This window comes from Anolis sagrei, chromosome 4 (assembly GCF_037176765.1).
Source record: "Anolis sagrei isolate rAnoSag1 chromosome 4, rAnoSag1.mat, whole genome shotgun sequence".
NCBI classification, from domain to species: domain Eukaryota; kingdom Metazoa; phylum Chordata; class Lepidosauria; order Squamata; family Dactyloidae; genus Anolis; species Anolis sagrei.
Genome location: NC_090024.1, coordinates 53,443,666 through 53,466,847, shown reverse-complemented (window position 1 = coordinate 53,466,847; position 23,182 = coordinate 53,443,666). Strand labels below are relative to the sequence as shown.

General features: G+C 39.2%; 1 protein-coding gene across 3 annotated transcripts in view; it reads left to right on the top strand.

The window, feature by feature from the left end:
* SPIDR (scaffold protein involved in DNA repair) overlaps nucleotides 1-23,182 on the top strand; it is a 210,789-nt gene that overhangs the window by 174,565 nt on the left and 13,042 nt on the right. For 2 of the 3 annotated variants that reach the window (XM_060775282.2, XM_067467430.1), the window contains 3 exons: nucleotides 4,130-4,276; nucleotides 4,374-4,433; nucleotides 22,589-22,799. In XM_060775282.2, coding sequence (XP_060631265.2) covers nucleotides 4,130-4,276; nucleotides 4,374-4,433; nucleotides 22,589-22,799 — 418 coding nt within the window. The remainder of the gene's footprint in view (nucleotides 1-4,129; nucleotides 4,277-4,373; nucleotides 4,434-22,588; nucleotides 22,800-23,182) is intronic. The other variant, XM_060775283.2, reaches the window with a different exon arrangement.

Sequence of the window (23,182 nt, the reverse complement as noted above, 5' to 3'; positions counted from 1 at the left end):
CAAAGGACATTGTGTGAGTCAATACAACTGTTCACATGATTGTATGTATGTTGCTCTGCATTACAAAGAATAAACTCCATGATCATCTGTGTGGCATATCTTTTCTCTGGCAAGACAGTGTATGGGCTGCTAAAACATAAACTACATTATTTTCATTCCGTTACAGTAGTTAGGTGAGGCATCAGCACTCTTTGGCAGAGAAGGTAAAGACCATGTAAAACTACAACTCCCTTTATCCCATAATGCCGATTGATGGCAATTAAAGTGGTATCAAGGTGTGTTAATTATACAGTATAGATTCATCCTTAGCTACCACTAGGATAAGAGATTCATGAAGTCTTCTCCAAATCTGCTCCAGTTCATATCTTCAAATAGAAATAATGTTGGATACATTTTCCTGTCTTAAAAATGCTTTCTTGGATTCATGGTGACTTAGCACCTAGAATTTTATATTGAATATCAATAAGTGTCAATATATTATATTACTCTCTGTCTCTCTCTCTCATAAGATTTTACACATACATATACACACATAAATATAGTTATGAGAATAATGACACCATGATTATGGTGTTATGTTGAACTGTATTTAATTATAACCCATATTTAAGAACAGGTTCTTCCAACATAGCTTCCAAATAAAAGAAGTCAACAGCAATAAAACTGCAATAAAACATATAACAGTTAAAAACATCAAAAAATAAAATCTAAAAATCCAAAATCATAGTTCTAAAACTATACCTACAAATTGATCAAGATTTCCTACAAATTGAACAAGATTAATTGAACAGTTTGTGGTTGTGGAACACTAAATGAACACAATAAATAGCTTTTGGAACTATAAAAACTACCATATGATTTTATATAGACGGTCAATAACACATGAAACTGTAGGTAAGTCTTGTTGCTTCTTATATAATACTTCGGGATTTATGAGCACAAGGAAGAGCAATGCTATACAAGCCATGGCATGTTCCGGGGGGAGGCAAAAAAGCCAATAAAGTAGATTATGACCATATTGGCTTCTATTATTCAACAGTGTCAGTAAGATAAGTACTGGGTCCAAAAAGAAGGAGAATTGCTTGCCTTGACTGGGACGAGAGAAGTAGATGCACATTTTATTGCAGACCCTCAGCCAGGAGGTTTTTAAACCTCTTCTGCATAGTTGTACCCTATTTAAGGAGTTTTGAATCCAGAAGAATGTGGATGAGCTCCCTCTGTCAGCTCCAGCTCCCCATGCAGGGACATGAGAGAAGCCTCCCACAAGGATGGCAAAACATCAAAAACATCCAGGCGTCTCCTGGGCAACGTTCTTGCAGACGGCCAAATTCTCTCACACCAGAAGCAACTTGCACTTTCTCAAGACCCTCCTGACACACACACACACACACACACACAAATTAAGTGAATAAGAAATAAATCGCATTTGTGAAATTGTAGGTAACAAATACAGGCTGTAGTAATAAAAGGATTGTAATTTGTCATGTTTTGACAATGGATGGGCTTTTGATGTAGAAATTCTGATATCTTCCAATAATTGAAGTTTGAAAAGGAGAAATAGAGAGCCAGTGTGATGCATGATGGGAGTTGTGGTCCAGCAGATCTAAATGATCAACAGTTATTTGACCTTATTCAAAAATTGCTTACATGCGACTGAAGCAAGATTTTAAATCATAGTCTTCGACCTCATGCCTTACATTCCTTTTCACTTACTAAGATATGTATAAATTAAGACGGTTCTACATGCCATTTATGTGTTATACTTTTTAAATTGTTGCCAGTCCTTGCCTGTGATTTTTATTAACAAACTAGCTTGGCTACTCAGATTATTTGAAAAAGTCTTTTTATTTTATTTTACAAAATGCATAAGGTTGTGAGTGAACTCGCATCATGCCAGGTTCACCCCCCGAAACTCCATCAGTAGTTAAAGTTTGTCATATTGGGCAAGTTTGCTCTAGATGCATCATTGGTGGGGTTCAGTGTGATTTCTGGCTGCAGGATAAACTGCAGCTCCCATCATGGTGGGTCAGTCCCCTCAAATCTTTCCAGTAGGTTCAGTTGGTCATAGGGTTCTGTTTGCCAGGTTTAGTCCAGATCCTTCAATGGTGGTGGTCACAGTGTTTCTGGATGTAAGTGAACTACAACTTCCAGAAATGAAGGTCAGTTCCTCTCAAACCCCTCCAGTATTTTCAGAGGTCATGGTGGAGCCCCCGGTAGGTTAAACCCCTGTGCTGGCAGGACTGAAGATTGACAAGTCACAGGTTTGAATCTAGGGAGAGCGGGTTAAGTTCCTTCTGTCAGCTCCAGCTCCCCATGCGGGGACATGAAAGAAGCCTCCCACAAGGATGGTAAAATATCAAAAACATCCAGACATCCCCTTGGCAACGTCCTTGCAGACGGCCAATTCTCTCACACCAGAAGTGACTTGCAGTTTCTCAAGTCACTCCTGACAAGACAAAAAAAAAAGATGGTCATAGTGGTTCTGTGTGCCAAGTTAGGTCCAGGGCCATCGTTGATGGAGTCCAGAGTGCCCTTTGATTGCAAGTGAACTATAGATCCCAGCACCTACAATGGCTGTAAATCAAGGTGAATTGCCCCCAAACCTCTCCAGTACTTTTCTTAGGTCATGGGAGTTCTGTGTGCCAAATGTGATCCAGGTCCATTGTCAGTGGGAGTCACAGTGCTCTGACTTCATGCAGAGTTAACTATAACTTCCATCATGTGGAGTCAATCCTCCAAACTCCTCCAGTATGTTTAGTTGCTGATTAGTTCTGCTCTGTTTGTTGTGCAAACAGAGTTGAAAAGAGTAGGATAGGTTTAAGGGAGAGGCAGTGCAAATTCCACACCAATGGAGAGAGTCAGAAACACTGGGATGTCTGTGGTGGAGGAAACATGTAAAATCTAGGATGAAATTGTCCCAAACGAAAGTATTCTTTGGTTGGTGGGCAGTATGGTGTTGGGAAAGACGTTGGCAGGGGTTGGGTTACATGTTAACGGCGCTCACTATAACCTGAAATGTCCTTGAAAGGAGGGCTTTTGGTGGCTCCTCAGCACTGTGGGTTAAAGCTGTTTGTGAAAGTGGAAGTGTGCGCCCTAGCCACATACACACATACATATTTTTACTTTTATTATGCATCTAGACCAGATGTCTTATGTGTATTTCAGAATTTAATTTTTTATTATTTTGATTAGTTGTGGTTTGTTGATTATGTTTATTTTCTATAGTTAAGCAATATTTTTGTCTGTGTGCTGTTCACTGCTTTGAGTCCTGTTTCAGGAGAAAAGGAGGATAGAAATAAATAAATAATAAAAAGTCTGAGTGATACAAACCTAATTTAAATAATTGGAAACCAGTTCAGTTTATTAGAAATACTGCAACGAACTCCATTTTTGGGTTGTCATGATATGTGCAGACTGGATTTACAAAAAGAAAAAAAGGTGCAGAACAGCTGTTTTCTTTATTCATAATTCATTTATGATTCTCCTTGAAGACTTCCTTTTTATGGTGTTCAAACAGTAATTCCCAAGATGGATAGTCTATCACTTCTAATACCACTAAAAGTTGATTAATTCCAATAGTTTTATAGCCTTTTGAGATAATGGGATGTTTGCATTGAATGGAAAGATTTGCTCTCATAACAAGGAGGAAGAGAGAGAAAGAGAGTCACGTTGCTTCATGTTCCAGTAGTTATGTTTTCTATTGTCCTTTTGCCGCTCAAAATGTAATTTGGCAACATTTGTGTTCCTCAGTGACGCGGCGTCATCTGTTTATTGTCAAATTCGCCCAAGTGCTAAAATTCCCAAATGCCACAGAAATCATTTGAAGGCGCAGAAATAATAAAATCCATCTCAAACATAACTACTAAGACAAAGATTTTGTAATTTGACGAATAGTTGTGTTTTCTTATATAATGCATTCATGGACATAAACATACCGGAAAGTATAACTGAAGGTCAGTCCTCTGACCTTTTGGGGAGCTGCCGGTGCCAACTTTGCCTTAAAAAGATCCCTTAAATTCTCTGTTTTCCATTTGTTTTGATGAAGGTCTTCCTAATCTATTTCTCCAAGTAAATAAGTTTAATACGGAGCATTCATTTTTATGACCACAGCAATTTTGTTTATTTTAAGCAGATTACAGCTGATATGCCTCCTCCAAGTTTCTGTTACATTCTTGTTGCTCCTTCTGGCCAAAGACACATTGAGGTCGATGAAGGAGAACAGATTTCAAATTGGTATTTCCCTCCGACTGTGCAAAGTCTCAAAGAGATCCTACAGGTATTTTATTTTTGTTTTGTTTTTTGCAAGTTTTACAACTGATACGCTTATTAGTATATTTGAACTTAAATATTTGGCCATTTTAATTGTATTTCAGATGAGCAAATTGCACCAGTGTTGCAGCTTTTGGGCACATGTTGTGTATCGAAGACTGCAGGTAATTCTTTTTTTGTTAGCTTTATAAGCCTTTCTTTACAAACGATGTAACAAGTAGAGTTAGGTCAAAGAGATGCATAGGAGATGGAAGCTTTTCTTTTCCTTTTCCCTTTTTGTATTTCTAAACTTGACAAACTAGAGGATTTTGCTTCTTTCAGTTTGGCTTCGAAATACAAATATCTTCAAAGAAATTGTTCTTTTATTCTGTAGTACCAATTTGAATACACGTGCATCCAGACTAATTGAAAAGTCCCTGATTTTCTTCTTGTTCCTTCCGATGTTGTTGGCCACGGTGGTCCACACTCTCGTTACATCCAGGATAGACTACTGCAACGCGCTCTATGAGGAAGCTTCAAACAGTCCAACAAGAGGCAGCCAGGTTAATAACTGGGGTGGCATACAGGGAGCACACAACCCCCATGTTATATCAGCTCCACTGGCTGCCTGTTTGCTTCGGGGCACAATTCAAAGTGCAGCTTTGGTCTATAAAGCCCTAAATGGCTGCGGTCCGAATTACCTGTCTGAACGCATCTCTCTTTACGAACCACTGCAGAAACCGAGATCTTCTGGGGAGACCCTGCTCTCGGTCCCATCACTGTCACAGGCACATTTGGCGGGGACGAGAGACAGGGTCTTCTCAGTGATTGCCCCCCGGTTATGGAACTTCCTTCCTGGCAATTTTAGGTCAGCCCCCTCCCTCCTGTCCTTCAGAAGGATGGTGAGGACCTGGCTTTGGGACCAAGCCTTTGGGGCAGTGCATTGAGGCAAAATGGTGTCCTGAGATGGTTTTAGGCAACTGATTTTAATGTGAATATCAGTGTGTTTGTATATATTTATGGGTTTATGTCCCAGCATTGAATGTTTGCCATGTATATGTTGTTTTCTGCCCTGAGTCTCCTGTGTGGTAAGAAGGGCAGAATATAAATGTTTTAAATAAATAAATAAAAATAGTTGAGCATCTTCAATTTCTTTCTGACTTATTGAGAGCCTAAGGCAAACCTATCACAGGGCTTTCTTGGCAGAATTTGTTCAGAGAAGGTTTGCCATTCCCTTTCTTTGAGGCTGAGAGAGTGTGATTTGGCCAAGGTCACCCAGTGAGTTTCTATGGCTGAGTGGGAATTGAAATTCCGATCTCTAGATTCATAGTTCAGTCCTGGGTTAAAATAAACTGATTTGAGGAGCTGGTATAAAAATCTCCGATTGTACCAGGTGCCGACAGAAAATATTTTCAGATAAACAAAATGGATATAGATCTCCAAAATAAAATTGGAAGGAACAGGAACAAAATCAGGGACTATGTGATTCATCAAATCAGTCTAGATATGCATTAGGTGAGTCAGATACACTGCTTTGATTTATCTTTCTGTCTTGTTTTTAAATGCAAATGGTGTGAGATAATAAGCATTTACAATGCTTAGAACAAACCATGGTTTGCGAATCGTATCCAGTAGATATCAGAATAATCTTGCTTCTAGGATAGCTGATTTAGAGAGGCCCCTTCTACTCAGCTTTATAAAATTCAGATTGAACTCTGTATTATATGGCAGAGTGGACTCAGATAATCCAGTCCAAAGCAGATATTGTGGATTATCTGCCTTGATATTCTGGGTTATATGACTGTGTGGAAGGGCCTGGAGTTTCTCTCTCGCTAAAACTTTGAAAACTGGGAACTCAAAATGAAAATTGTCAACATCTCCCTGGGTAAAAAGGAAGAACTAAAACATGCATGAGTATTATGCTTTTTAACATTTGAGAAGGTCAGATAGGTAAATGAATCTACTGAGGACTCTGACATAGGGCCCTTCCACACAGCCCTATATCCCAGAATATCAAGGTAGAAAATTCCACAATGTCTGCTTTGAACTGAGTTATCTGGGTCCACACTCAGATAATGTGGGACTTTCTGCCTTGATATCCTGAGATACAGGTCTGTGTGGAAGGGTCCATAGAGTTAGGTTTGCTGTTTAAGAAAACCTGCAAATTGTAACTTCCTTACCAGATTGGTTTCTAGGGAGGAGTGGTATAAGATAGTTAAATATTACGAGATTTTCAAACTCTGAGATTGCAAACTTTCTTTAGTCGTCTTTAATGTTCTTTAAGATGCACATTTGAGAGTTGTTTCCCCCTAATGGCTTGATGTTACATGACATACTTTCAGGGATAGTTAAACTACATATATAATCATATAATAAGTGGGATGCAGCAAAGATCTCTCCCCAAAGATCAAGTCAGTAATTCCAAGAATTTTCTGGGTGCTTATATGGTGTAGCCTGACATGATAGTTGTTAGAGTGGTCCAGCATTTCTGTGTTCTCAAATAATATGCTATGTCCAGATTGGTTCATCGGGTGCTCTGCTATGGCTGACTTCCCTGGTTGAAGTAGTCTGCAGTGCCTTTCTTGTTCCTTGATTCGTGTCACGTTACACAGATAAGCCATTGAAATCAACAAGCATGTGGACCTTTTCAACAGAAAGGAAAAAACCATGAAAATGAACAAAATCTGGCTACCAATATTAAAAAAATCTCTAAAATTATAACAGTAAATAAAGAACAAAACTCAAACACAGGGGAACTCCAGACAAGAAACAATATCCTAGAATCCTACATTTCACCTGTCATGTCCAGCACTTTTAACTGTACCCATTACATTTGGCCCGGCCCTAGTTTTTAAATGTGTCATGGTGTATTGTTTTATTGTTTATTGTTACTGCTTTAATGTTTTTTGGTTTGCTTATGAGTTATATAATGTATTGTTATGTTGTTGTTTTATTGAGGGTCTTGGCCTTTGTAAGCCACATCGAGTCCTTCGGGAGATGTTAGCAGGGTACAAATAAAGTTAATCAATCAATCAATCAATCAATCAATCTGGAACAGCTAATCACCTCTCAACAAAGGATTCTCCCAGGCAGTAACAATCCACACCTAAAAACTGTCAGGCCATCAAATGCTAATCAGGGTGGCCAAGTGAAACATTCACACCTAGCTCCAACAGACAAGAGTTCTTTCTCCCACCCTGGACTTTCCACAGATATATAAACCCAATTTTCCAAGGTTCCAACAGACCTCACCACCTCTGAGGATGCCTGCCGTATATGCAGGCAAAACGTCAGGAGATAATGCTACTTAGAACATGGCCATACAGCCTGAAAAACCTACAACAACCCAACTTTGTGATAGGTTCATTTTAGGGTTGTCATCAGTCACAAATGACTTCAAGGCATACAATAACAACAAGCCCTTATATTCTGATGTTTAAAAAGTTTAAATTACTACCAGTGTGCTTTTTGCTGTTTTGTTTAGGAAAAATGGGCACTGTGTTCCTTACCTTAGACATGCTTTGAGACTTCTCCTTCCCATTTGATCGTTGACTCATTTTAATAGATTATATTAGATATTGGTACCTGTAATATATTCATTAGTTCTGCTTTCAGTAGTCCTGTTTTAAATTAATGGAGCAAGTTAGTAAAAAGTAATAAAGAGTCTGCTGCAAGGTTGGGAAATGTTGTTCTAGGCTTTCAAGTTGTTTCTGACTTAGCAGTCACAGTGTTTTGCTGGCAAGATTTGTTCAGACTGCATTTGACTTTGCCTTTCTCTGAGGCTTAGAGACTTGCCCAGTGTTGCCCAGTGGGTTTCCATGGCTGAGTGGGAATTGGAGCCTTGGTCTCAAGGATCATAGCCCAACAGTCTAACCAATGCACTATACATGAGTTTCATATCGCTTTCCAAATGTTGGGCTACACCAGTGGTTCTCAACCTGTGGGTCCCCAGATGTTTTGGCCGGACTGCAACTCCCAGCAATCCTCCAGATAGATTAGATTAGATTAGATTAGATTAGATTAGATAGATAGATAAATTAGATAGAGATAAGTAGGTAGATTGATCAGGAAGACTGCTAGGAGTTGCAGTCCGGGAATAGGAAATTGGAAATATGCAGGGATTGGGACGCTCTCAAAGAAATCCAAGGAGAAGAAAGAAATCCAAGGATAAGAAAGACTGCAACTCCCAGCAATCGTCCAGATAGATAAGATAGATAGATTAGATAGAGATAGGTAGGTAGGTAGATTGATCAGGAGGCTGCTGGGAGTTGCAGTGCAAGAATAGGTAGAGAAGGGAGAAAGGGGAGAAAGAGGAAGGGAAAGAAAAGGGGGGAGGGAAGAGGAAGAGAAGGAAGGAGAGAATGAAAGAAAAAAAGGGAAGGAAGGAAGGAGAGGAGAGAAAGAGGGAGGAAAGATTGGCCATAGCAACGCGTGGCGGGGACAGCTAGTCATAAATAATTCAAGTTACAGCCAAATGGCAGACTATAGACAATTTTTTCCTTTTGGTATCAACAAGGGCAGTTGCTATTGCTTTCACTACCCTGACACACACTCAAATAACAAAATGGTTTATATTTGGCAAGCACTGTTATGTAATTACAGGAGAGATTATTGGAGTTCTTAAACCGCTATAAAACCTGAGCTACATTTGACTTTCCCCTCCCTCTGTCCTCCAAGAAGATTTCTAATAGTTGTCTTCGTTATTTTCCTGTTTTCCTTTCCAGCAGGCTGATGTTTCACCTTCTTTTAAAATGCTACATTACATTGTGGGCAATTACCCAGCCATCTTAGTTTTAAAAACAGCACAGGGGGCCCCTCCAAGGACTTTTTATTCTTCAGCTCCAACAAAATGTATTGTATGGAATACTGGAGGCTTAAATGGCAAGCAGCCCATTAAAATGAAATCTAAAATGTTCTTTTACAATCAAGTCCAGTTAAACATGTAAACAAAACCTGATCCCAGTATTTTGGATGGATCTTTGAGAGGTTACAATAAGGACACCAAAATAACCATCGGGAGATTTCCAGGTGCCCATGTCCCTTGCTTCCATTGGAGTCAAGGCTGCCTGCAATGAAGCTGAGACTCAAAAGCAGGGAAATCACACAAAGCAAAAGGGGATTTGGACACATGGAAGCCAATAACTCGGCTCCCCAGAAGTGGGGATCATGAAGTTTGTGGCAAAGGGAACTATAAGATATTTTTCCCAATCATTTTACTGTTGAGGGAGGATTATATGGGGCACTTTAAATACTGTGGGCTAAAGTGAATGAAGATGTGTTTAATTCTGCCAACAAACATTTAATTAGATACCTAGGGGTTAATTAAAGGAGTTGCCAAGGGGGAAAAGAAAGGAAATGAGATGAGGAAGCCACGTACAAGCTGACCAGTGGGAATGCAGATGAGTGGTAATATTGTCAGGAAAACAAGAAAGGCTGTTGGTTTATCTGGATATGCATGTATTTCCATGCTTGCTGCCACAGTCATATAACCTAAAATGATCTGATGCAGTGAACATGCTAGAAATGGCAGTTCATACCAAGGTGCCTTTGGTGGGGGAATAAGTAGCTTTCAAGGCCAATTTGAGTTCAGATTAAAACAGATGAGTATTACATTAATTGGGGCAAACTGGGGCAGGATATTGCACACTGAAGCTGGGATATAGACATTGTGTGGATTCAGCCCTTTTCTTTTCTACTTAGAATAATAGAAACATAGTATTATTGAGTTAGAAGAGACGTTGTGGACCATCCAGTCCAACCCCCTGCCAAGAAGCAGGAAAATTGCATTCAAGGAACCCCCGACAGATGGCCATCCAGCCTTTGTTTAAAAGCTTCCAAAGAAGGAGTCTCACCACACTCCCAGGGCAGAGAGTTCCACTGCTGAACAGTTCTCACAGTCAGGAAGTTCCTCATGTTCAGGTGGAATCTTCTTCCCTGTAGTTTGAAGCCCTTGTTCCACATCCTAGTCTCCAGGGCAGCAGAAAACAAGCTTGCTCCCTCCTCCCTATGACTTCTCCTCACATATTTATACATGGCCATCATGTCTCCTCTCAGCTTTCTCTTCTGCAGGCTAATCATGCCCAGCTCTTTAAGCCGCTCCTCATAGGGCTTGTTCTCCAGACTTTTGATCATTTTAGTCGCCCTCCTCTGAACACATTTCAACTTCAGTTGCGGTGCCCAGAACTGGACACAGTATTCCAGGCGTGATCTGACCAAAGCATAATAGAGGGGCATCATGACTTCCCTGGATCTAGACACTACACTCCTATTTATGCTGGCCAAAATCCCATTGCCTTTTTTTTGCCACCACATGACATTGTTGGCTCATGTTTAACTTGTTGTCCACAAGGACTCCCAAGATCTTTTTCACACGTACTGCTGTTAAGCAGTACTATTGTCTGTTGTTCAAGGCCTCCTCTAAAGAGTGGATTAATCCTTTTCTGAAATAATGTTTTCCTTCTATGGTACATGTATTTGATAGTTACTAAAATAGCTCTCGTTGCTTTTGTAGAGTCATTGATAGCTGTCTGAATGCATCCCTTTTGATATAAGCAAGATAAGTCATAATTCACTTTGCTTCAGGCTTTTTTGTGCTATAACATACTTTTTTGTGTCCCCTGTTTACACGTGCCTCATATTTGGAAGTATTTAGCATCCAGGGACCCAAAACATCATCAAGCTTTGTTTAACTTGGCTTCCATTACTGTATACATCTGGAAGTCCTTTTAGTTGCAGCAACTAGGTATTTTTCAGGATGTTGCCTTATCCCTGAAGGACTGATGTGTTGAAAAGTTGTAGTACTTTCTCAATATAAAGAGTAGTTTCACATAAAAAGGATCTTTTCAAATCTAACTAGTGGTATTGTGTCCAGCATAGTCCTTCCCACACTGAACAACAGGATACTCTGGGAAACTACACACAGGAACATGTCCACATCATATTAATGCTGGTATTCAGTGTCATGCTGGCTCTGAACCATGTTTTGGAAGCAAATGCCACAAGGTATTACATGCTGAGTAAGGAAGTTTTATTGTTGTTGTTTTTTGGAGGGCCAGAGGAATGTGAGTCCTACCATCAGCCCAAACCTGAACAATCCACAGAACAGATTCATTTTTATACCATTGTGTAACTACAGAATGGCTGTCTAAGTGCCACACACTTCGGAAAACACATTAATTGTTACACATACTTACATGCCATCAGTTTCCACCTGTAGCACACTGCCAAATCTATTGTTTAGAGCTGAAGCCTCCAATACAACCACATCTGGTCAGACACAGGACAGAGGGTCCATCTACACTGTAGTATTAAAGTAGCTTGACACCAGTTGAACTGATATAACTCAAAGCTAAACAGTCATGGCAGTTTTACAAGGTTTTTAGCCTTCTCTGCAAAATAGTTGCTGGTTTCTCATCAAACTACGACTCCCATGATTCCATCGCATTGAGCCACAGCAGTTAAAGTGGTGACAGACCGCATTAATTCTGTAGTGTAGATGCAGTCAGTCTGAAAATTTTTGGATTTGCAACAGGTACTTCTCAAACTACAATATCCATATAAGGAGATGATGAAATTAGCAACTCACAGTTTCATAGCGTTCTTTAAAATCCCTCTTTTATTTACAGTACCCTAGCCTCACATTAGATTCACATCTGTATATGTTACAGTCCTCAAATCTTTTCTTTGATTCGATTTTGCTATTTTAGTCCCTTACATGTATGTAAAGGCAGGATTCATTTATCCGATTTGCATCCCTTTATATCTCTGTTCTATCAGCTGCGTTTATCTTTTTCTGGTTCACTCATCCAATCTGGAATGAAACCTATGGAACTTTTCATGTCTTTGTTTCCGTCAGTCTTTATCATTTGGTATCATTTATTAAACTAGACACTTCACTGCTCATTTCTTATTCCACATTTTTATGAATACTTGAGAACCACTGGTTTCTGCTATGTAAAAGCAACAAGGCCCAGAAGATTTGCTAATAGCTACAGAAATATATCTAATAACAGAAATATCTTTCATTACTACATAAACAGAGTGGATAATTAGGATAATGGTCAAATTGATAAAGTTATAGTCTAAGAAGTAAGACAAAACCATAGATTTTTTTTTTAGAAAAGCAGTATTTTATTTAGTTATTGTAAAAGGTTTGAAATTTTTTTTAAGTATGATATATACCAGTGTTTAACCCACTGCGTCAAGTAGACCTTGGGGTCATGAGGGGGGTTTCAGAGGAGTCACCAAAGACCTTCATAAAACACATATTTCTGATGGTCTTAGGAACCCCCTTTTGCAGAGAAGGATGAAGATCTCTCCGCCCATTCTTCTCTTCCTTTTTGGAAACAGGCAGTGAATCCTCCTACCAAAACCCCTCCTCCTGCTGTGATTGGCTGGCCTCTCAGCCAAGGGGAGGGCTGTTTCTGAGAATCCAAGTTGGGAGAGGAAAGCAGGAGTGCTCTCCCCTAAATCACTGTAAATTCCTTCCAAATCTCTCCAGTATTTTCTCTTGGTCTTGGGGATTATGTGTGGGAAGTTTGGCCCAATTCTGTCGTTGGTGAAGTTCAAAGGGTTCTTTGATTGTAGGTGAACTATAAAATTCCAGCAACTACAACTCCCAAATGTCAAGGTTTATTTTCCCCAAACTCCACCAGTGTTCAGATTTGGGCATATTGAGTATTCGTGCCAAGCTTGGTCCAGTTCCATCATTGTTTGAGTCCACAGTGCTCTCTGGATGTAGGTGAACTACAACTCCAAAATTCAAGGTCAATGCCCACCACACCCTTCCAGTATTTTCTGTGGTCATGGGAGTTCTGTGTGCCAAGTTTGGTTCAATTCCATCATTAGTGGAGTTCAGATGCTCTTTGATTATAGGTGAGCAATAAATCCCACCAACTACAACTCCCAAATGACAAAATCAACCCCCCCCCCCCAAAAAAATCCCACCAGTATTCAAATTCGAGCGTATCGGGTATTTGTGCTAAATTTCGTCAAGTGATTGAAAATACATCCAGGATATTGGATATTTACATTACAATTCATAAGAGTAGCAAAGTGACAGTTATGAAGTAGCAACAACAATAATTTTATGGTTGGGGGTCACCACAACATGAGGTCGCGGCATTAGGTCGCGGCATTAGGAAGGTTGAGAAGCACTGATATAAACTGTTTAGAAATATTGTTTAAAATGGGTTTGTTGGCATCTTCAGGATCCTCTGAAGACAACACCCCAGTTTTCCACGTTCTTTATTTACTGAACTTTCATATGGTCTGACTCATTAGGTTTTCTGATGAACAATTAAATTAATCCACTGCTTTAGGGAACAGATTAATTTTAAAATGTTGGTGGCCTTTCCTTTGGAAGATTCAGTAAAACAGGAAGCCTTAAGAAGGATTAAGGTGGAAAGAAATGCATCATGCAACTCTTGTTACTGGCAGCAGAAGAATAGCTGGAAAGCACTTGGAGCGATGAAACTGGGGAACAATGGAAGAAATTGCCCTTCTTGTTATCTCTTTCCCCAATTCAGTGGATCATACACTTTGATGTTTTTGGTGTGTTAGAGTCAAAACATGTATTCACCAAAACCCTTGCTCTCTGTGTTTATTCAGAATTTAAGTCCATCGCATCCATTTATCATCCTTAAGCATGTGTATTATTGTGGACACAGGACTGGATACATGAATAATCAAGTGGAAAAGTTTCCTCAATGCTTCCATCTACTTCTGAGAGATATTTTTGGTAAATAACTCTTTTAGGCACCAAGCTCCATTTCTTGCTAGACTTGGCTTCTCTTCCATTCACTTCCCATTCTGCTTTTTGCCCAGGCCCTTTTCAGTGGGTCATACATTTTGGATGGGCGAATGGAGGTGTTGCAGCCTGAAGCCAAAAATGCAATTAGTTGAACTCACACCTATCTATCCCTCCCTATTCATTTATTGACAAAAGATATATTCAGATTCAGTCTCATTAAGTTAAGTGAGCAAAACATGTGCTCCACCAGGGATCTTTGCAGGTCATATTTGGAAAAAAAGGCATGGGAAAGGAGGGAATATAGTAATCCAGGTGTGCAGAAAAGATCTGTATGCGCTCAGAGGCACTTACAACATTTCTGATGAGGAAATCTTCATCCTTGATTCATTTATTGACGTTTGTAGCCAGCCACAAATCGTTGCCTTTGCTTTGGATGTGCCCCTTAGCTAAAACAAACACCCGATTTTGTGTTGTTGTTGTTGTTTATTTGTTCAGTCACTTCTGACACTTTGTGACCTCATGGACCAGCCCACACCAGAGCTCCCTGTCAGCCGTGGCCATCCTCCGCTCCTTCAAGGTCAAGCCAGTCACTTCAAGGATGGCATCCATCCATCTTGCCCTGTTCCTTTTCCCTTCCATTTTCCCCAGCTTTCTTGTCTTCCCATTATGTGGCCAAAATACTTCATCTTTGCCTCTAAATATCCTTCCCTCCGGTGAGGGATTTTGCATTCTCCCTTAATACTGGAGTAGAAATCATATGATCCTCCAGATGTGATCAGACTACAACCTCCAGTAGTTGTAGCCAGGATAGCTAACAATGAAGAATGTTGGGAGTTACAGTTCAGCTTATTTAGAGAGGGCTTCATAATTCCTACCTCTCAGTGAGGAAACATCGTTGAAAAGTTTCCAAGATGGCATGCATACCTCTGGTATGAGAAAGACCAAATTGAAAGATCATTTAATAACCACTACATAAGATCAGCCCTCTTAAAAGTGTGGAAAAAGTATAAAGACTATTTTTACACCAGAACGCCCAGATGGGTATCGCCCTCGGAGGCCTTCCACAAGAAAGAATTACCTAGAAAAAAGTGGCTCAATTACAACCACCTTCTAACAAAAGAAAATAATCATTGGCGCCTCAAAACTATGGAAGAACATAGAGATACTGAAGAAGAACTGGGCTGGTTCCACTATCTGCAAGCAAAAGACTGTTTTAAAGAGGACTGCAAAAAAGGATTCTCCGAGACTGAGACCATTTGGGATAAGATAATGAAGAAAGGAAAAAAAGTGATCGCGACACTATACAAAAGTTTACTAGAATGGAACAATGAAAAGGAACTGATAAAAGAAAGCATGAACAAATGGGCAAGAGACATAGGTAGGACCATTTGGCTCAGAGAATGGGAGCAAATCTGGAAAAAGAAAACTAAATTTACAAAAGCTACATCCATCCTAGAAAACTGCCATAAGATGTTCTACAGATGGCATCTAACGCCAAGTATACTATCAAGAATCAATAAAAACTACAGCAATCTATGCTGGAAGTGCAAGAAGGAGACAGGAACCTACTTTCATATGTTCTGGAAATGTAAGGGAATACAACAATTTTGGTCCACTGTCCATAAACATATACAAAAAATAATCAAAATAAAACTGGAAATGAGGCCGGAATACTACCTACTAAATATGACAGACCTAGTTTGGAACCAAAATGAGGAAAAAATCTTCTTCTACCTCGCAGCAGCTGCAAGGATTTTAATAGCCCAAAAGTGGAAAACAAAAGAAATTCCTTCGGCGGAGGAATGGATAAAAAAGGTTATTGAATTTACGGACCTGGAAAGACTATCGAGCTTATTGGAAAACCAGAATAAGGAGAGACAGATCAATTGGGGCTACTGTAAAGAATACCTAAAGAACATCCAGAAATAACTGACCTACAATAAACAAGAAATGAACGACCAATTCAATATTAATATTAATAACAGGTAATCCATCTGTGGACCAAACGGAAGCATCCAGTATTTTTCATCCCCCCTCCTCATATATCCAACACCCTTCCCCCACGCCTCTCCTCCCCCCCTCTACCCCACCCCCACACCCCTTACCCTCCTCATGTTTCATTCCTTTAAAGGCCCCAGGAACTCTTTCGTCCTAAATTTCCAAGCTTTCCTATTATGTATTGTTCCCCCTCTTTCGATGTCACAACCTAAGAAACTCAATAAAAAAAAAACATTAAACACAAAAAAAAGTTTCCAAGATGGGAGTCCATATTTAAGAAAGCTTTTCCTTAACCTACCATTTCCACAGAACAGTTGTATTACAAACTTTGTCACTCATCTAGAGGAAAATTCTCAGTTGGAAATAGCAACTTTCAAATAAAAAAGAGCTCTTTTGAAAGTAGCAGACTATGGGTCGGCACACAGATCCATGGTGAGAGAAGCCCTGTGCCATTCTCTGTCAATCCCACAGTCTGCCCTGGCAGCTAACATTCCCAATAACACATTAACCAATGATGATCATACAAGTTAAACTAAATTCAGTCATTGGAGCTGATGGTAATTACTTATTTTTCTGGTTTCTAATGTTTAACATTATTGAATTAATTTTCAAACCTAACATTCCACCCTTTGAGGCTTTTTGGACATCCCCACTGACCATTCTGTTTTGGGGATCCTGGGAAATGTAGTTTATAAAAAGCTCTGGAAAATATTCGATATTTGGTCCTAAACTATACTTAAGTTCCAATAATTTCAATTTGTTTGTTTGTGTGTGTGTCAGGAGCAACTTGAGAAACTGCAAGTAGCTTCTGGTGTGAGAGAATTGGCCGTCTGTAAGGATGTTGCCCAGGGGGAACCCAGATGTTTTGATGTTTTACCATCCTTGTGGGTGGCTTCTCTCATATCCCCGCATGGGGAGCTGAAGCTGACAGATGGGAACTCATCCACACTCTTCCCGGATTTGAACCTCTGACCTGTCGGTCTTCAGTCCTGCCCGCACAAGGGTTTAACCCATTGCGCCAACCAATCTGAATCTCTGTCCAGTTGATAGAGATTCAGATTGGGACTATTTTTCTCTCGACTCTAAAACATAACTAGCAGAGGCTACTTGCAGGGTCAGAATCATTCAAAGACAATCACAATCAATCAAAAAAGAATGAGAAGGGAAACAAAAAATACATCAGGTGCTACTAAGCATTTACAAGATTAAATGTAGCATTGTAACTTGACTTGATCAATCATCTTGTTGAATCAAATTCTTCTGGGTTTAGCCTCACATTTCAAGATGCCAGCAGGTTGCTTGATTGTTTGTTTGTTTGCTTAACCCTCTCATTCAGACTGATGGAACATTTTAGTCCTCCAAAGCCATATTTTGGCTCCATTTACACTGGCATATACAATCCAGATTATTTACTTTGAACTGGATTATTGACAGTGTAGGCTCATATAATCCAGTTAAAATTGATAATCTGGATTATCTGATTTGATAATCTGGATTATATGGCAGTGTAGATCCAGACTGTGTTGCACATTTCACACAGATTATTTTTTGGATCTGTTTTGGGGTGGCAGCTGATCAAAGCAAACATTCCACTTTGAGTGGACGTGTGTTTTCTGGCAGTTCGTGATTTGAGTATTGTTGAATACCTTAGATTCTGCACCAGAAAACATTCCAGTGGATATTGTATTCTCAGCAATACATTGAAACTCTCTTTGGGGTCAACAAAGTAACTCAAATGAAGCCACTCAGTGCAGTTCTTTAAAAAACTATCTTCTTGGAATGGGGTTAGTATATGCCGAAATCTTGGTTTTAGTGGGTTTGCAAATTTCACTTATTTCGTCAGTTTATTTTTAAAAAAAATAGGATCTCAATATTCTAGTTTGAAATATTTCACAGTGGTTTAAACAGCTGCAGGTCAAACTTCATATCTTCCAAAATGCGTTGTAAAAAATGTATTTGAAATGAACAGTACAAATTAGGTATTTGCATGCACGTACCTCTTCTAACCATTCCAGCAATAAAATGTCATGGCTGGGACTTGTTTACTCCTTCATTCTTTGCTAGTGTGGATTTGTCCTTCACCCAAGTCTGATGCAGTAGAAAATATGAAAGGGAAGGCCTTGGTTCAGTTTGGATTTCTTTTGCAGGCTAATTTTTTGCATGGGGAGGGAGGCTGTCCAAACTATGTTTTGTGCTTAATACTTATATCTTCTTTTAAAGCGACTAATGCTGCTTCTGTACTGGAAGTTAATATCTCCAGTTCTTAGTGAATTGGGGAATTGCCCATTTAGAGCCCTTTTTTATTATTACCCGTCAGAATAAGTATTGTGGTATAAAAGGAAAATGAGGAAATATCTTCCATCTGTGCTCCGGGGGAGCCGTTCTGTCGCCTAACTCAAGCCTGCTGCTGTTTCTCTGTTCTGTCCTTTCTGTTCAGAACAAACTGACACACATACAGGGAAATGATGGGTTTAAAATTACTTGCAGTTACTCACATTTTGGCTGACGACCTATTTGGTCAGAATCTAAAGCTTTGGCCTTTCAGAGTTTTAGTGCTATTCCTATGTAAGATTTTGAAAATAAATAAATAAATTGGGGCTTTCAACAAACTTTTAAAGTTCTCTAGTTACAGAAATTCTGGGTGTCTTATGTATAGAAAAGTGAAAATGTATCTATGTATGTATTTTCCAAGATGGCTTTGACATCCAGAGAGCTCTGTGATTCCTGGAAACAATGGATCCAGACTAAACGTGGCACACAGACCCATCAGGAACAACTTTAAATACTGACCGGGGGTGGGGGGGGGGGGTGCAATGACAGGTGGGAGTTGTAGTTTATCTACATCCTCATGGGACCATTCATAAAATACAATAAAAACATGACTTTTTCTAATAAATAGTGTTAAAAATTACCTTATCCGGGTATTGTCGGGTATCTAAGTTAGTCAGCTGTAAAAACTGGATGTGAGGACAACAGCAAAACTTTGAGTTGGAGCTTAGTCGTTTAAAACAATTTTTGGTCATTCCTACTTTCCAGTATTTCTGTATGAGGCTATTATAAATAAATAAATAAATAAATAAATAAATAAATAAATAAATAAGGATTTTTATTAATGACTTAGACGAAGGGTTAGAAGACATGAATATCAGGATTGCAGATGACACCAAATTGGGAGGGATAGCCAATACTCCAGAAGACAGGAGCAGAATTCAAAATGATCTTAACAGATCAGAGAGATGAGCCAAAACTAACAAAATGAAGTTCAACAGGGACAAATACATGATACTCTACTTAGGCAGAAAAAATGAAGTGCAAAGATACAGAATGGGGGACACCTGGCTCGACAGCAGTACATGTAAATAAATATCTTGGAGTCCTTGTGGACAACAAGTTAAATGTGAGCCAACAATGTGATGCAGCAGCTAAAAAAGCCAACAGGATTTTGGTCTGCATAAATAGGAGTATAGTGTCTAGATCTAGAGAAGTCATGCTACCCCTCTATTCTACCTTGGTCAGACCATACTTGGAATCACACTGTGTCCAGTTCCAGGCACCGCAATTGAAGGGAGATGTTGGCAAGCTGGAATGTGTCCAGAGGAGGGCAATTAAAGTGATCAAGGGTCTGGAGAATAAGCTGGGCATGATTAGCCTGCAGAAGAGAAGGCTGAGAGGAGACATGATGGCCATGTATAAATATGCGAGGAGAAGTCATAGGGAGGAGGGAGCAAGCTTGTTTTCTGCTGCCCTGGAGACTAGGATGCGGAACAATGGCTTCAAGCGATAAGAAAGGAGATTCCATCTGAACATTAGGAAGAACTTCCTGACTGTGAGAGCTGTTCAGCAGTGGAACTCTCTGCCCTGTAGTGTGGTGAAGGCTCCATTTTTGGAGGCTTTTCAACAGAGGCTGGATGGCTATCTGTCGGGGGTGCTTTGAAGCAATTTTCCTGCTTCTTGGCAGGGGGTTGGACTGGATGGCCCTCAAGGTCTCTTCCAACTCTATGATTCTAGGAATAAATAGTTAGAACTGCCAGATTACAGAATGAATTTAGGCTTTATCAGGCTATTCCAACGTATTGATGTCTGTTAGGAGAAAAACAAAAACAAAAATATAATTTCATGGTATAATAAATATGTGGATCCAAATTAATTGGATTCAGAGGTATTCATGTTAACAGGTCTAGTGGAAACAGACTCCTTCCCAAGTTTGGTTTCTACAGATAGTTGTGTTAGGGAAGTTCAAGAAGGAAAAAGCATTTAAAAATGTAAAGCAGCCACAACAGCAACAGTTTTAGCAGTTCAGAAGCTTCTTGAGCATATATTAGTAGAGCAAGTGAGCTTCAGCAATTACAGGATTCGAGTCAAGTTTTCCAAGTTCCAAACAACTTTATCGAAAGAACTACATTTCCATATAGAAAAGTTAGGACCTAGGTATCTGACTATATAGTTTTCTGGAGACATCTTGTCTCTCCATGCTTACAGGAGAAGAACAAAGTGGAGATTCCAGGGACTGGAAACTTTGAATAAAAAGATGTGTGTCCCTGAAAAGCATCAGTTTAACTAATATAAATATAAATAGGGGGAGAGAAAAGAGAGACAGGCAAACAAAGGGTATCTAACTCATCTGCCTATATTTTTCCTTGATGGGGACTATAAACTTATGCAAGATGTGGTTGAGTTGAAGTGTGCTGCTTAATGGGATGGGATTATATTACAATAACTAGAACATGATGAGGATTTCCTCTCTCTTCCTTAGCCCTGCCCTTCAAAACTGGTCCTGTTCAACAAAGTCCTTTCCCCATTCCATTAGAAGTTTTTGACAGCTGCTGTGAGCCTTCTTTGGAGAGGACATTTGCTTCCATCATCACCATTGTCACTTGCCTAACTTTGAATAATTGAATCTTTTGCAAACATCACTTGGTGTTCTATTAATGCTTATACTGTAGAAATAAAATAAAATGATGGCAGTGCTATAAAATCTACTCAAACACAAATCAGAAGGAAAGCAGATATAATACTGTAGCATTTGGCATTTGGAGGAGATAGCAATGGGAACAGTTGTGAAACTTGGAGGTAAATGAGGAAAAGATTTTAACATGTTTAATCTGAATCAACTCATCAATATTTAATTAATATGGTTTTCAAGCCTGTTAATTAAGAGTCTTTTTATTGAGCAAGAATTCATTGTAGTCTGGGATCAAGCAAGACAGTTCATCCTTTTGGTTTTAGCAGAGTATTTTGTTCCCATCACAAGCATGATATTCATGTTCTTGAAGCAGATATTTTTTTTAATCATCAGGTATGTATGCATCTTTGAGAAATGTTGCAATTCATCTAGGAGGGAAACCTCCAAGTTCACTCTTATAGCAATTTCCATCAGGGGAGTGGAACACTTTAATAATCTTGTAGTAATTTTTGTGTGTTTTCCTTGTTTCAAAATGTTCTGACTTCAACATTTATCATTACTTGACATCATATATGGTCAGTGCTTTTAAAACTGACAAGCTAAGAAATGTTTGTGGAGGTAATGTGTTTGGAAATCCTTATGCAAGTTAGGAAATTATCATTTCTATCTGAACCTTATCCACCACTTCAACTTAGAGCAGGGCATTTAATTGGCAATTAATTCAATGCAATAAGATGTCAGAAATATTAAAAAATTGACTAAGTATTTTTTGTTACAAAAATGTGAGTCAAGCACTAAAAGGTTTAAATGGGTGCAGGGACTCAGAGAAGCTTTGTTCAGTATAAGCAGACGTGCCTGTTGTTTAGTTACCCCTCAGTCTGAGAGAGCTCTCAGTGTGAGAGAAGCCTCTCTGTGTGAGAGAATGCCTCAGTGGGAGAATAGGCCTCAGTGTGAGATAGGCCTCGTTATGAGAAGGCCTTGTGTGTGAATCTCCAGTGTGAAGTTTGAACTTTATTTGTGTTAAGGAAACCTTATTCTTGTAAATAGTTCAACCTTATTATTTTACTACAAAGAAAAGCCTCTTATGGAAAAGATAACATTGGTCGGTGTGCTTTTGTTCTTTTTATCATTTTGGGCTATTGATGCTGGGTCACACTGCTGCTAATAAGTTACTCTGCTGTGCATTTATGGGGATGGTCTTTTTTAATAAGCCCACTCGCCCAACATAAGACAACACTATGGTGTTCATACTCACATTTTCTAAGCAATTCCAGTTAGCTTTCTGCGATTGTTTGTTCAAGAGTGTGTAAAAGTTTTAAATGTTGTACAATGTGCAGCTTCTACCACCATGTTTTCTTCATTTTCACCCTGGCCTTTAAATCCATGGAGACGTTTTGCTGGAGTCTTATTCCAGCAGTCGTTGTAATTGTTACAGACATCATTTGCTACAAACATACACAGTATTCAATGCTATACTCTAATGTTGTGACACAGTCAAAACCTACATCATATAAGATGAAATCAAATTCAAGCCTACTGAATTGAATATTTCGATGTCACCAACTAAAGTGTGGCTAAGCTAAATTTATTAATAGCTCCTCTCCAATACTGGAGGAAAAAGTTGTTTTTGTTTAATTGAAACATATGATTTGGACATTCTGTTTTTTTTTTTTCCTTTCTAATTCTAGGAAAGGAGGAGCACCCTATCAAGCCAAACACAAAGTTGGCTATTTGTGACTGATTTCTCCCTACAGAAAGAGGCTGAGGTTGGTCCTGGGACTCCAAAAATTTTGCCCATCTCAGTTGCGTCAACTTGTGTGGTTGATGGGGAAGTCATGGAGGCACTCAAGAGCACATCTCCCTGTGTTGTATTCTTCAAGGATGCTGTATATGGGAATGGTAAGCACTAAGACTGAGTGAGACACTTTAGCTCTGGGGAATCAACACTCAGAAACTCCCAGTGATCAGGAGGAAGGGGAGTTGTACTCCAAAACATCTGAAAGACCAAAGATTCCTCAAAAATGCAATAGAATAAGTGGAAACAAACTTTGACATATCTTTGTAATATTTAATTTGAATGGCACATGCAAGTTGTCTACTTCAACTTAAACTGTTCTTCAATTGCCAATATTGCTTATCTTGCACTTTCTAAAGCAAATGCGGTATAGTTACAGGTTATCTTTTACAATGGCATCAGTGGACAAAAATACGAGCTTGCCTCTATTATATAGGTAGAACATTCTGTATTTGGAAATCCAAAGTCTGAACTACTCTAAAATTAT